Source organism: Colobus angolensis, unplaced genomic scaffold (genome assembly GCF_000951035.1).
Source record: "Colobus angolensis palliatus isolate OR3802 unplaced genomic scaffold, Cang.pa_1.0 Scaffold4, whole genome shotgun sequence".
Lineage (NCBI taxonomy): Eukaryota > Metazoa > Chordata > Mammalia > Primates > Cercopithecidae > Colobus > Colobus angolensis.
In genome coordinates this window covers 13,034,242-13,047,147 of record NW_012117376.1, presented here as the reverse complement: position 1 = coordinate 13,047,147, position 12,906 = coordinate 13,034,242, and the positions used below count along the sequence as shown (strand labels likewise).

General features: G+C 40.7%; 1 protein-coding gene across 5 annotated transcripts in view; it reads right to left on the bottom strand.

Moving 5' to 3' along the window:
- The window catches only part of EYA3 (EYA transcriptional coactivator and phosphatase 3), a 122,292-nt gene that overhangs the window by 16,707 nt on the left and 92,679 nt on the right, over positions 1 to 12,906 (bottom strand). For all 5 annotated transcript variants that reach the window (XM_011955525.1, XM_011955528.1, XM_011955529.1 and 2 more), the window contains 5 exons: positions 12,289 to 12,378; positions 9,624 to 9,682; positions 5,396 to 5,556; positions 1,720 to 1,834; positions 560 to 681 (listed from right to left, as the gene is read on the bottom strand). In XM_011955525.1, coding sequence (XP_011810915.1) covers positions 560 to 681; positions 1,720 to 1,834; positions 5,396 to 5,556; positions 9,624 to 9,682; positions 12,289 to 12,378 — 547 coding nt within the window. The remainder of the gene's footprint in view (positions 1 to 559; positions 682 to 1,719; positions 1,835 to 5,395; positions 5,557 to 9,623; positions 9,683 to 12,288; positions 12,379 to 12,906) is intronic.

Sequence of the window (12,906 nt, the reverse complement as noted above, 5' to 3'; positions counted from 1 at the left end):
CCCCCACCTTAACCTTCCAAGTAGTTAGGACTACAGCTGCGTGTCACCACGCCCAGCTAATTAAAAAAACCTTTTTTTGTAGAGACGGAGGTCTGCCATGTGGCTGAGGCTGGTGTTATACTCCTGGCCTCAAGTGATCCTCCCGCCTCAGCCTCCCAAAGTGGTGGTAATACAGGTATGATTCATCTTGCCTGGCCACCATTTTTAGGTATACAGTTTAGAGCTTGCTTTTTAATCTAGTGCTTTTTCTATTATACTAGATACTCTCTGTGAAAAAGAGAAATTTGAAATGAGTCAAAAATAGATTTCTAAGCTAGATATTATGTTCTTTCAAATATTATCAAAGAGCCTGCTATGTAACTTACTAGCTGTGAGAACTTGAGCAAGCTATATAACTACTAAGCCTCAATTGCATTACCGAAAATATTAGAAGACTGTTGTGAGGATTATAGGTATTACATATAAAGTGTCTAACAGAGGGGCTAGAAAATAATAGGTGCATCATGAGTAGAAAGTTTTATTGCAAGGCCAGTGACAAGAAACAGCAGAGAAACCATACCAATTTTGGTAGCACTATAGATGTTCTCAATAGGAAATATTTCTCCTAGTCCATATAGGAGAACCTTGGCCAGGGCTGGAACCAGCTGGGTGGTAGTAATCAGAACATTCACACAATTCTTTCTAGAAGGGAGTAGAAGGGAAAAGAAAAGGTGAAACTAAACCAACCTGGGAGCAAGAATTCATACGTGCCAACTCTTTAGAATGTAATTATTAAAAATTAACCTTAAAGGATCTGGTATGATACTGTTCAGAGCCAATGTTCAGCTACTACTCATTATTTCATGTTCATTTACTTTCTATACTAAAGGGCAGAGGTTCTACTCATTTTTTTCTCTTAGTGGACACAGAGCAGCAACTTAGTTAATTCTTGCCTTATTTCCCCTCTAACCATTCTAGTCACAAATACTTGTTGATAAATACCACCAGCCCATGTCACTGATACCATATTTTAGAAAACAACAAAAAGTTCTGAGCTGTACTCTTTCATCTTAATGTAAGTCAGTCCATGAGATATGATTTGTGTTTGCTTTGATCTTTATACAATAGCAACACAGATTGCAGAATACACATTAATTTTACATGTCCTTTACCTTCACCAGATATCCACTCCTTGGTGTCAGTTTTACTGTTTACTACATTGTGGATCTGGAATTCCTGCTTTGAGGGAGGGAGCAATAGGGTATTGGTGCAGACACAGACTGGTGCATTTATTTCCCAGTCTAAGCTTCATGTTGAAATCTCCTTAATCTGCTTAATGTACCCTTTTTCTTTTGAATCTTGCCTTCTTGAGTGGGTTTGGATACATTTCTTGGAGCTTCCTGTACCTCGGATATTTGTAATACATCTCCTCCATGTATTCTTTGACGTCACCAGGCCCAACTTCCAGACTAGAGATTATGGGTTACTGAGTTTTAATTTCTTGAGCAAAAAGTAAGGAGAAAGAAAAAGGATTTCATATATAAATATTCTCTTAAAACTAGAAGGTGTGCTGTTAACATAAAATGACCTTGCTTCCCACCTAACACAAATACTTCCCTACATCATTTAAACTCCTCTCTACCCCTATCCCAAACCCTGTTTTAGAGAATGGCTCATCCTGAACTGGAGTAGAAGAATATGTCTCTGAGAGGATGAGACCTAAAAGAACCATTTCCATACCTGGACTGGATGAGAAGTAAGGACTTTAATGCAGTTCCTAACCAGGAATCTGTTAAAACTTCAATTTCTGCTCTTAATCTCTGCAGTGCTTCCTTCCTCTGGGGACTGAGGAGGCCTTTAGGAATAAAAGCAAACACATTTATCATTTGACAGCATACATTTGCTGACACTGAGAAAGCAACTTCTAAATTCAATTTAAAAAGTGTGAGTCACTGAAATACTCTACTGAGTTTATATATATACATATATATATATATATTTTTTTTTTTTTCCATGAACACATGTGCTTTATTGAATTCCATTGTAGACAGGCGAATATAAACTGCTGTATATAGGGGTGGGGTCAAGAGGGCAGGACCAACAGCCCCAGGATGCAGGGTCATCAGTGGAGTACATGGGCTCTACTACTGGCCTTGGAGATCCTTTATCTTCTGAGAAATTGCTTGGAAGATTATCACTGAGCTAGTGGTGAAAGGCATGAGTGCAATGACCACAGGGATGTTGAGGAACAGGGTACAGATGTTCAAGCACTTGGTGGTGGAGGCACAGGCCTGGGCCCTAGTCACGTCACCTACCATCTTCCTGTCCCTAGACTTCATGCAGTACACTAATGCTATGAAGCCCATGAAGCACTAGCTCATGAAGAGCATTTTGAACAGGGTTCTGGCATGGAGATCTCACTGCGGATGTGGATCACAGAGGACATTGAGGGAGCAGAGCTATGGGGTGCCCCCAGCATGGCAACCTTGTGTTTCTCCTTGAACATCTCCTAATTTGGCGGGAGGCCAGTGTTGGCGTGAGTGAACAAGGATTTGGAAGTGTGGTTCTTGGTGTCAAGACAAGACCAGTGCCTTTTTTTTTTTGAGATGGAGTCTTGTTCTGTTGCCCCGGCTGGAGTGCAGTGGTGCAATCTCAGCTTACTGCAACGTCTGCCTCCTGGGTTCAAGCAATTCTCTGCCTCAGCCTCCCGAGTAGCTGGGATTATAGGCAGCTGCCACCACGCCCAGCTAATTTTTGTATTTTTAGTAGAAACAGGGTTTCATCATCTTGGCCAGGCTGGTCTTAAACTCCTGACCTCATGATCCACCCGCCCTGGCCTCCCAAACTGCTGGGATTACAGGTGTGAGCCACTGTGCCCGGCACTTTTTTTTTTAAATTTCTCTTCTTGGAGAAACCTTAGAGTAGTGCTACTCAGAATGCCATTTTTACTTTCTTTATCAGAGTGTTTTGGGGATGTTCAGGCAAAAATAAATTTTTTAAAAAGTGTTGTTACAGGGACACAATAACAACAATAAAATCAGCTGACAGAAATAAGAAGATTCTGGTGCAAGCTCCTTCTTTCATCACCAACCAATACCATATCTTTGGCAGACTGGTGGACCACACTTTGAATTGCACTGCTTAGAATATGACATCAAGGACCAAAGTGTGAAAAATTAGTGTTACAGCTAGAAGAGTCCTCAGCATTTCTAATCTCTCTGTAAAGAAACCAAACCCAATGAAAAAAAAGTCCCTAAGATTATACAGTAAGTTCATAGCTTTTGGTCTTAAGAAGTCTTTTCATTACTCCACACAACTTCCATGGTGACTACATGTCCGCTTGCTTCAGAACATGTTGACATGAAATTCCAGGTTGAATAACTAATTCTCTGTACTGGACTTCTGAAACAACTCCAACTGATAACACACCAAAACACTGTCCAAGACTAGATATCTAAGCACAAAAGAGAACTCATATGAATGGGAGCCTGCTCTCAGACACTTCAGTTAAAATATTCAAACAGTAAATCTGGATCTGAATTTTCTATAGTGCAGGTTAAAAAAAAAATCCTGTATTCTATTAGTAACACTCCATAAAAGCAGATGGCATTTTTCTGAGGAGGAGAACTGGAGTATAATTTGTTTTCAGACTGATGGTTTCACAATGCAAGTCTAGAATTAGACAACTGTCTTAACATTTTGGATAAAACGACAACAAAATCAGTACCTATATATGATATACTCAACTAATACATGATGTGACACTTTCATCAATTCATATTGGTACAAAACATACAGCTGGCCATTAATTTTAATCTGTTCTCCAAAGTAGGCTCAGAGGATTCTCACATAGGGTTACATCACTTTGTTCAGGAAGCCAGGTCCAGGCATTGGGCAGGAAAAAATAAGAGACTCAGGCTGAATATGAAAACTAACAAAAGAAAGGCTAATGTTTGCGAGAAAGAAAGTGCAAAAAGACTTGGAGTTGCCAAAATAAGAAATACTGGCTTTGAATCATGAGAAGAAATAAGCAATAAAAAGGGGAACCTGAAAAAAGTAATTAGATTCCTAAAGTCTGGAAGCCCATGATTTTTATCTGGTATTAGAGAGCTGTTAACTGAAATGAACCAAATTGATCTTTAAAGTCTTGTCCCTACTTTCTGCACCATATTGTAAGGCAGCATATTATAGTACAAGGGCTCTTGACCTTGAGTAAAATACCTCTAGTCCAGCAGTCCTCAACCTTTTCAGCACCAGGGACCAGTTTCATAGAGGACAATTTTTCAATGGGGGCAGGGGGTTTCAAGATGAAATTGTTCCATCTCAGATCATCAGGCATTAGATTTTCATAACGAACATGCAACTAGATCCCTTGCATGTGCAGTTCACAATTAAGATTTGTACTTCTATGAGAATCTAATGCCGCCACTGATCTGACAGGAGGCCGAGCTCAGGCAGTAATACTCACTTGCCGGCCCACTTACCTCCTGCTATGTGGCTGTGTGGCCTGGTTACCAACAGGTCGCTGACCACTACCATTCTGAGGCCTGGGAACTGGGGAACTCTGCTCTAGGCAGTCTATGTAATCTCTGAATCTTCGAGCAACATTTTGTATGTATGTGTATCTTTGAGGGTGATGGTTTACAGTTTTAAATATTTTCTCAAAAGGGTACCTCACTAAAAAAGGAGCTGCATGAAAGTACACTGGACCAAAAAGTTAGGGAATGTGAATTTCAAACATGGTATGGTTACAAATCTGCAATGTGACCATGAATAAGCTGCCCCCACTACCCCTATGATGTACATCACTTTTCTCAACTGCAAAATGAGGAATTTAGATTAGACTTCTGTCTCTTTTAATTCAAACAATCTATGATTAATTAATTCTAAATAACAGAATTTTAGGCATAGTGGCATCTGGCATTTGAAATATTTCTGGTCAGAAAGAATTTCCAAGATCCTTCAAATCACAACACATTGATATTGCCAACCTACAATCCTAGACCTAGATTTCCATCCGCGAAAAGTTACTAGCTAGTTCTATTTGACTTGTCCTGATAGTTACATAAACCAGCCAAAAAAAAAAAAAAAAATGTGGCACCCTATTAACTAGCATTGACAGTAGTTGTGATACGTCATCAAACATAATCTACAGAACACGTTTCCTTTAAAAAGGCATTTGTCCAAAGAGAACAAGAGAACTTTCCAAAATTATGCTTAGAGAAGCCCGTTAGAAATATAGAGCTTCCTCCCAAAAGGTTTCAACCAAACCTCAATTTTTTTAAATACAGAGTTTAACATGTTACTGTGGTATAATTTATAAGCAGTTGTCATGGGGAATCTAAGGAATCCCTGGAAAGGAAAGGAGGAAACCAGGAAGAAACAGAGACTCAGACTGGTTAGATGCCACACTTACCACCCACGTTGCTTTTATGCTTATCATAGATTTCTCTCACTTTCCGGTAGCGGAAAGCTAGTTTCCTCATCCAGTCCACACCTCCCTGAACACCCACAGAGGAACCATGGCTGCTACTACCTCCTGAGCCACTGAAACCATCTGTTGAGAAACTGTAGTTGCTGCAAGGAGAGAAGACAATAAAAATTAAAATTTATACAGCATAAAGTTTTTGTTTGAGTGCTATTTGGTTGGGTTCTTGGTATCTGAAAAATAAGGCCAATGGCTTTAAGGATCTTCTTCCTGGTCTCTGTCAGAGTCTATCTTTCATTAGTTCTCTATCTCACACTTATTACTTCTATCAAAGAAAGGACTGAAATGAGAGAGGGAAGGAAAGGTAGAAACAATTGAAGCACCGACATTCCTTAGAGGTTGACTTGGAATAAGGCATCTTTTTCACTAATGACAGAAAATAACCACACAGTGAAAAAAGTAGAATATAAAATTTTGTGAGTACACATACACACACAGTGATGGCAACTATGTAAAAAAGAGAAACATGAAAAAATAATGAAAGCAAATAGTCTAAAATGCTAACAATGGTAAGATAATGGCAGATATTTTCTCAAGTGATCTGCTGGCTGGTTTATGTTCATAGGTCACTGTGGTAGCTTCAAAATATATCCACAAATTATCTGATATTCCTCTCTTCTAATTCTGCTCCCCTTGGGTATGGACTATACTTAGAATATAAATAGAATGTGATAAAAGTGATAGTGTTAGGCTTCAGAGACTAGGTTTCTTCTGCTCTCTCGGAGCACTTGCTCTGGAAGAAGCCAGCTGTCACGTGAGAACATTCAAGCAGCCCCATGAAGAGGCACGTGTAATGAGGAACTAAAGCCTTCTCTCATCAGCCACATGTCAGAGATTGGAAGCACATTCTGCAGCTCCAGTTAAGCTTTCAGATGATTAGAGTTCGAGCCAACATCTTGATTTCAACCCCAGAAACTCTAATTGAGAACTACCTCTGGGGCTGAATGTGGTAGCTCATGCATGTAATCCCAGACTTTGGGAGGCCGAGGTGGGTGGGTGGATCACCTAAGGTCAGGAGTTCCAGACCAGCCTGGCCAACATGGTGAAACCCTGTCTCTACTAAAAATACAAAAATTAGCTGGGAGTGGTGGCGCATGCCCGTAGTCCCATCTACTCGGGAGACTGAGGAAGGGGAATCGCTTGAGATTGGAAGGCAGAGGTTGCAGTGAGCCAAGATCGCACCACTACACTCCAGCCTGGGGCAGGGAGGGAGAGGGGGAAGAACTATCCCTGGCCAGATGCAGTGGTTGGTGCCTGTAATTCCCAACTATTTGAGAGGCTGAAATGGGAGGATTGCTTGAGGCCAGGAGTTTGAGACCAGCCTGGGCAACATAGCAAGATCTCATCTCTAAGAAAAAGTGTTTTTAATTAGTTGGGTATGGTAGCGTGTACCTGTTGAACTAGCTACTTAGGAAGCTGAAGTGAGAGGACCACTTGAGCCCAGGAGGCTATTGTGAACTATGATCGCACCATGGCACCTTAGCCTGGGCAACAGAGCAGGCCCCATTTCTTTGAAAAAAAAAAAGAACCACTTCTGTACACTTAAAAAATGATAAAGATGGTAAATTCTATATGTATATTTTACCTTGACAAAATAAAATTTGTAAAAATAAATTAATAACAGATTTTCTAGATTTAAAATCCTTTAAGTAGGCTGGGTATGGTGGCTCATGCCTGTAATCCCGGCACTTTGGGAGGCCAAGGAGGGGGCATCACTTGGGTCCAGGAGTTCGAGACCGGCCTGGGCAACACAGGGAGACCCTATCTCTAAAAAAAAAAATGGAAAAATTAGCTGGGTGTGGTGGCATGCGCCTGTGGGCCCAGCTACTCAGAAGGCTGGGGTGGGAGAATCACTTGAGCCTGGGAGGTTGAGGCTACAGCAAGCTATGATCACAGCACTGTACTCCAGAGCCTGGGTGCCAGAGCGAGACCCTATCTTAAAAGGAAAAAAAAAAAAAAGAAATTGAGTACAAGCCAGGTGTGGTGGCTCACACCTGTAATCCCAGCACTTTGAGGGGCTGAGGTGGGTGGATTCCTTAAGCTCAGGAGTTTGAGACAAGTGTGAGCAACATGGCACTCGTCTCAAGAAAAATACAAAAAATCAGCCAGGAGTGGTGGTGTGTGCCTATCATCCCAGCTATTTTGGGGGCTAAGGTTGGAGGATCGCTTGAGGGAGGTGGGGACAGTGGTTACAATGAGCCAAGATGGTGCCATTGCACTCTAGCCAAAAATAAAAAAAGAAATTGTGTAAAGAGTAATAAAATTAATAAATTAAAATAAAATAAAAAATGTTAAGTATTTTTTTAAAAAGAAAAAACTAGCTAGGTCACTTTTAAGTTCCTCACCTACAGAAGCTGTGAGAGGATAAATGTTTCATTGTTTATTTTTCAAGATGGAGTCTCACTCTATCGTCCAGGCTGGAGTGCAGTGGCATGATCTCGACTCACTGCAACCTCTGCCTCACGGGTTCAAGCAATTCTCCTGCATCAGCCTCCCGAGTAGCTGGGACTACAGGCACATGCCACCACGCCCAGCTAATGTTTGTATTTTTAATAGAGACAGGGTTTTGCCATGTTAGCCAGGTTGGTCTCAAACTCCTGACCTCAAGTGATCAGCCTGCCTTGGCCTCCTGAAGTGCTGGGATTACAGGCGTGGACCACTGCATCTGGCCATTTAACTGTTTTAAGGTACTAAACTTTGGAGTAATTTGTTGCATAGCAACAGATAATACAACCATACAAACTAGGAAGGATTAATATTTCATAAGTAAAGATCTAAAAATGACTGAACAACTTGGTTCAATCAAAAGTTAAAATAGATCCCAATATGCTAAGAGTGAGATTCTGTGCTTAAGAAAATATAGCTGATGGCCAGGCGCGGTGGCTCAAGCCTGTAATCCCAGCACTTTGGGAGGCCGAGACGGGCGGATCACGAGGTCAGGAGATCGAGACCATCCTGAGCTACACGGTGAAACCCCGTCTCTACTAAAAAATACAAAAAACTAGCCGGGCGAGATGGCGGGCGCCTGTAGTCCCAGCTACTTGGGAGGCTGAGGCAGGAGAATGGCATAAACCCGGGAGGCGGAGCTTGCAGTGAGCTGAGATCCGGCCATTGCACTCCAGCCTGGGCGACAGAGCTAGACTCCGTCTCCAAAAAAAATAAAAAAAAAAGAAAATATAGCTGCTAAGATGTGATAGGTAATTACTGGTTAGCCACACATATAAGAGAAGAAAAAAAAAACAAAAAACTGGGATTCAGAGCAGAATATAAACTCTTCAGACCTTTCCCTGAAACTCCCAGATCTTTCCCTGAAAAGAACAGTAAAGTGTCATAAGAATTATGCCCTCTATGACCATGTGACAACACAACATGTACAACTGGATGCTGTACCTGAAAGTGAAACCTTCCAATACTCTCAGCTCTACCTGACTCAGTCCTTATTAAGGTGGTATGTCCAGTTCTGCTCCACATTTGAGAACTCATGGATGGAACACTGAATTTTGGGGTAGTTACTGGGAAGAACATTTTACTTATAAAAAGGGATAAACATTAAAACAAACTAATATGAAAAGATGTGACAGGTTTTTTTCTTCTAAGTCTTTAAGTTAGATAAATTTTTGGATCCTTCTTAGCTAAGGCTACTGGGTCAGAAGAAAGAGGAATGAGAAGCCTGAGCAAGCATTTTGCCACTGAGATCTCCTTGGTTTAGCTTTCACTATAATAAAATGTGGAAGACTGCCTTACAGAGATGAGGTCTCCCTATGTTGTCAAGGCTGGTCTTGAACTCTGGGACTCAAGTGATCCTCCCACCTTGCACTTCCAAGATGCTGCAATTACTGCGTGAGCCACCGTGCCTGGCTTGCTACCCATTCTTTAAGGTTCTGCTCTAATGCTGCTCCACTGAGCAGGCCTCTCCAATGTTGGCACCACCCACTCCCTATCCCCATCAGAATTCTTTCTTCTCGTGTTCCACAGCATTTTCTATTGTCACCTTCTCACACTCTACATCATGGTTAACTGTGTTTGTTTCTACGTCTCCTAACAGGTTGTGAGCTCTTTCAGAGATATATTCTATTTATCTTTGTTTTCCTCCAAACCTAGACAGATCTTGCACATAACAAGTGTACTGGTGTTCAAGAATCATTATGTTTATCACCTCAAGTCTTGGCCATTGTCATCAGAAGCCACATCTTCCACATGTACCTGGTCACACTCCTGTTAAAAGACAAAACACACTACTTCAGTCCAGGGAGTAGGAGTGGTATTACCATCATGACATACCATAAAAAGACCATATACAGTGTCAGGATAATGAAATGCCTTATGGAATCGCTTATGTGTGGGTGATCACTCTATACCCCTTGCTGTCCAGTTCCTTTAAGAACTGATTCACATCCCACAGTCTTCATGAATTCTGTAACTATCCCATCCCTTATTTCTACTCCTATTTCAATATTTCATTTCTCCAATAGCTCATGGGAATAAGCACAAGCTCCCTTACACTTCAAATGTTCTTATGTCCTACACTAGACTGTAAGTCCTATTACAGTGCAGGTCTCTTGGGGCAGGAGCCACATCTCACATCTCCTTTGCATCTCTCTGATCTAGTCCAGTATCCTTATGTAAGTTGTGCCCAGTAAATTTTTATAGACAAAACAGATGCTGGTAGAGTGTGGTATCAAAACCGAGAATGACTGAAATTTCTAACTTCAAAGCCAGGAGTTAGAAGAGGTCATCTAAGTCAATTTCCTCATGTTTTAAAAGTGAGGTGAAATGATTTTCTCAAAGTCATACAATTAGTGAGTGGTAGAAAGAGACTAGAAATAACCTAGGTTTTCTGCTTCTTTTTTTCCCCCTGCTTCTAATCCAAGGTTCTTTCCACCAAGCCCATGCTACTACTGACATAAAATGCCGCCCACTGCCTAATTGATGGATGTACTCCTCTGATACCACCTAGGGTACCTGCATCAGAATCCTCTGGGGAAGTTTTTTAAAAATGCATATTCTTGGGTCCATCCCAGACCTACTTGAATCAGAATTTCTGAGAGTGAAGTCCTAGAATCTCCACTTTTAAGAAGCTCCCCAGGTGATTCTTATGCCCCCTAAAGTTGAGAAGCACTGACCTGGGGGGCAGGAACACATTCAGGTCAAATTCTTCACAGAACTTTCAGTCCCTGAGTGAGGACTATGTCTAGAAAATCATTACAAATACAATTGGCAATAATTATTGGCATGTAGTAGGTTTTCAATAAATGTTTGCTGAATAAAAACTATGATGTCCTAATTTATCAACATATGAAGTTGAGGGAAGATTTAAGCATTATGGAGTTTAGACAAAAGTACTGGAACTTGGGGCACTATTAATTTATTGAAGAATTGTCTGTTGAGTAGAACAGACATTTATTTTAAAAGAGATGGGATTACTTTGTGTTGGCTGGGTGCAATGGCTCATGCCAGTAATCCCAGTACTTTGGGAGGCCAAGGTGGGAGGATCACTTGAGCTTAGGAGTTTGAGACCAGCCTGGGCAATATAGTGAAACTCCATCTCTATTACTAAAAAATAAAATAAAATAAAATAAAAAATAAAAATAAAAAAAGATTAAAAAAATGATTACTTTGCTTTTTCTTTCTCTTTTTTATTTTTAAAAAGACAGAGTCTCTCTCTGCTGCCCAGGCTGGAGTGCAGTAGTGCAATCTTTGCTCACTGCAACCTGCGCCTCCTGGGTTCAAGCAATTCTCCTGCCTCAGCTTCCTCAGTAGCTGGGATTACAGGTGTGTGCCACCATGCCCGGCTAATTTTTCTATTTTTGGTAGAGACGGGGTTTCAGCATGGTGCCCAGGCTTGTCTTGAACTCCTGACCTCAAGTGATCTGCCTGCCTCGGCCTCCCAAAATGTTGAGATTACAGGCGTGAGCCACAACGCCCAGCCTATAAAATCCTATATTATTTTACTTGAAAATTTTCACTCTTTTAAAAACTAGGTAAATATGTAGTACACAGCTCAAAATTCAAAGGACATGAAGTGAAAAGTGTGCTCCCTCCCACCTTTGTGTCCTGGCAACTCATCCCTCTCCGTAGATGATAATCACTGTTGGTAGTTTCCTGTGTGGGATGATTGCTTAACTGAGGCCCAGAATGAGAACATAACTTTCCCTATGTGAGATTCACATTCTGGTCTTCTGACTCCCTGTCCTGTGCTCCTTCCACTACACCATGTTCACCTCAAAGGTGAACTCAAATGTCAAAGCCAAAAAATTTCACCATGAAGCTCTTAGTATTTCCTGGTTTTTCCGGCACATAACTATAAAATTATTCTGAATATCAAGGTTAACCTATATATGAACAACAAACATGTATAAAATATGATGGGTTAGAGTAAACCATTTATAGATTTGACAAATCAGGAGACTATCCTTCAAGAATGTAAAATGGAAGAAAAGTCAAAATATAATTGAGAGTACAAATAATCAAACTCACTTTATATATATTATTTAATATAGATTATTAAGTTAGAATATTGGTTTATATGTCAGTGTTTTGCCTGATGGGTTGGCCTTTCCCCTAGTACTAGATCACCTTCAAATAAACTAACAAAAATCAAATTTTTGAGCTAATAAAATTGAAGGTCAGAATCAAAACTGTGGTGACTCAACCACAAGTACTATTTCTCTAAGACTATGTATGTATGCCTTAGTGGCCAGCTGGCCTCTCCATATCCACCCTATCTAACCACATATTTTCTAAATATAATAAGTAAAAGTTCTAAATAGTTATTGAATAAAATGTCTCACTGAAGCACAGAAACAATTTAAAATGCTTACCTCTAAGTCATTGAAAAATAGATGAGTATCAGCCACTTCAAAAATCATTTCTTCCATTGTTAAACCTGAGCCAATCACTACTGTTGGGTCCTAGAAGACAATAAGAAAAAAATCAGCTTGACTTGGTAGTCACAGTCCTCGTTCTAATCTTCAAATTTCAAAATTATTTTAGGTCAAGGTCAAAACACATGAGTTCCCAACTGTGCTTCAAACTATCATTGATGTAATTTCATTCACAGTTATGAGAATCCACAATTGTAAAATAGAGAAGGTATGGACAGTTAAAAATTTCAGGACCTTAGTTTCTAGAAATTAGTAGTTTCATAGAGATAAATGAGGACAGAAAATACATTTTTTTTTTTTTTGAGATGGAGTCTCGCTCTGTCGCCCAGGCTGTAGTGCAGTGGCATGATCTGGGCTCACTGCAAGCTCTACCTCCTGGGTTCACGCCATTCGCCTGCCTCAGCCTCCCGAGTAGCTGGGACTATAGGTGCCCACCACCATGCCCGGCTAATTTTTGGTATTTTTAGTAAAGATGGGGTTTCACCGTGTTAGCCAGGATGGTCTCGATCTCTTGACCTTGTGATCCGCCCGCCTCGGCCTCCCAAAGTGCTGGGA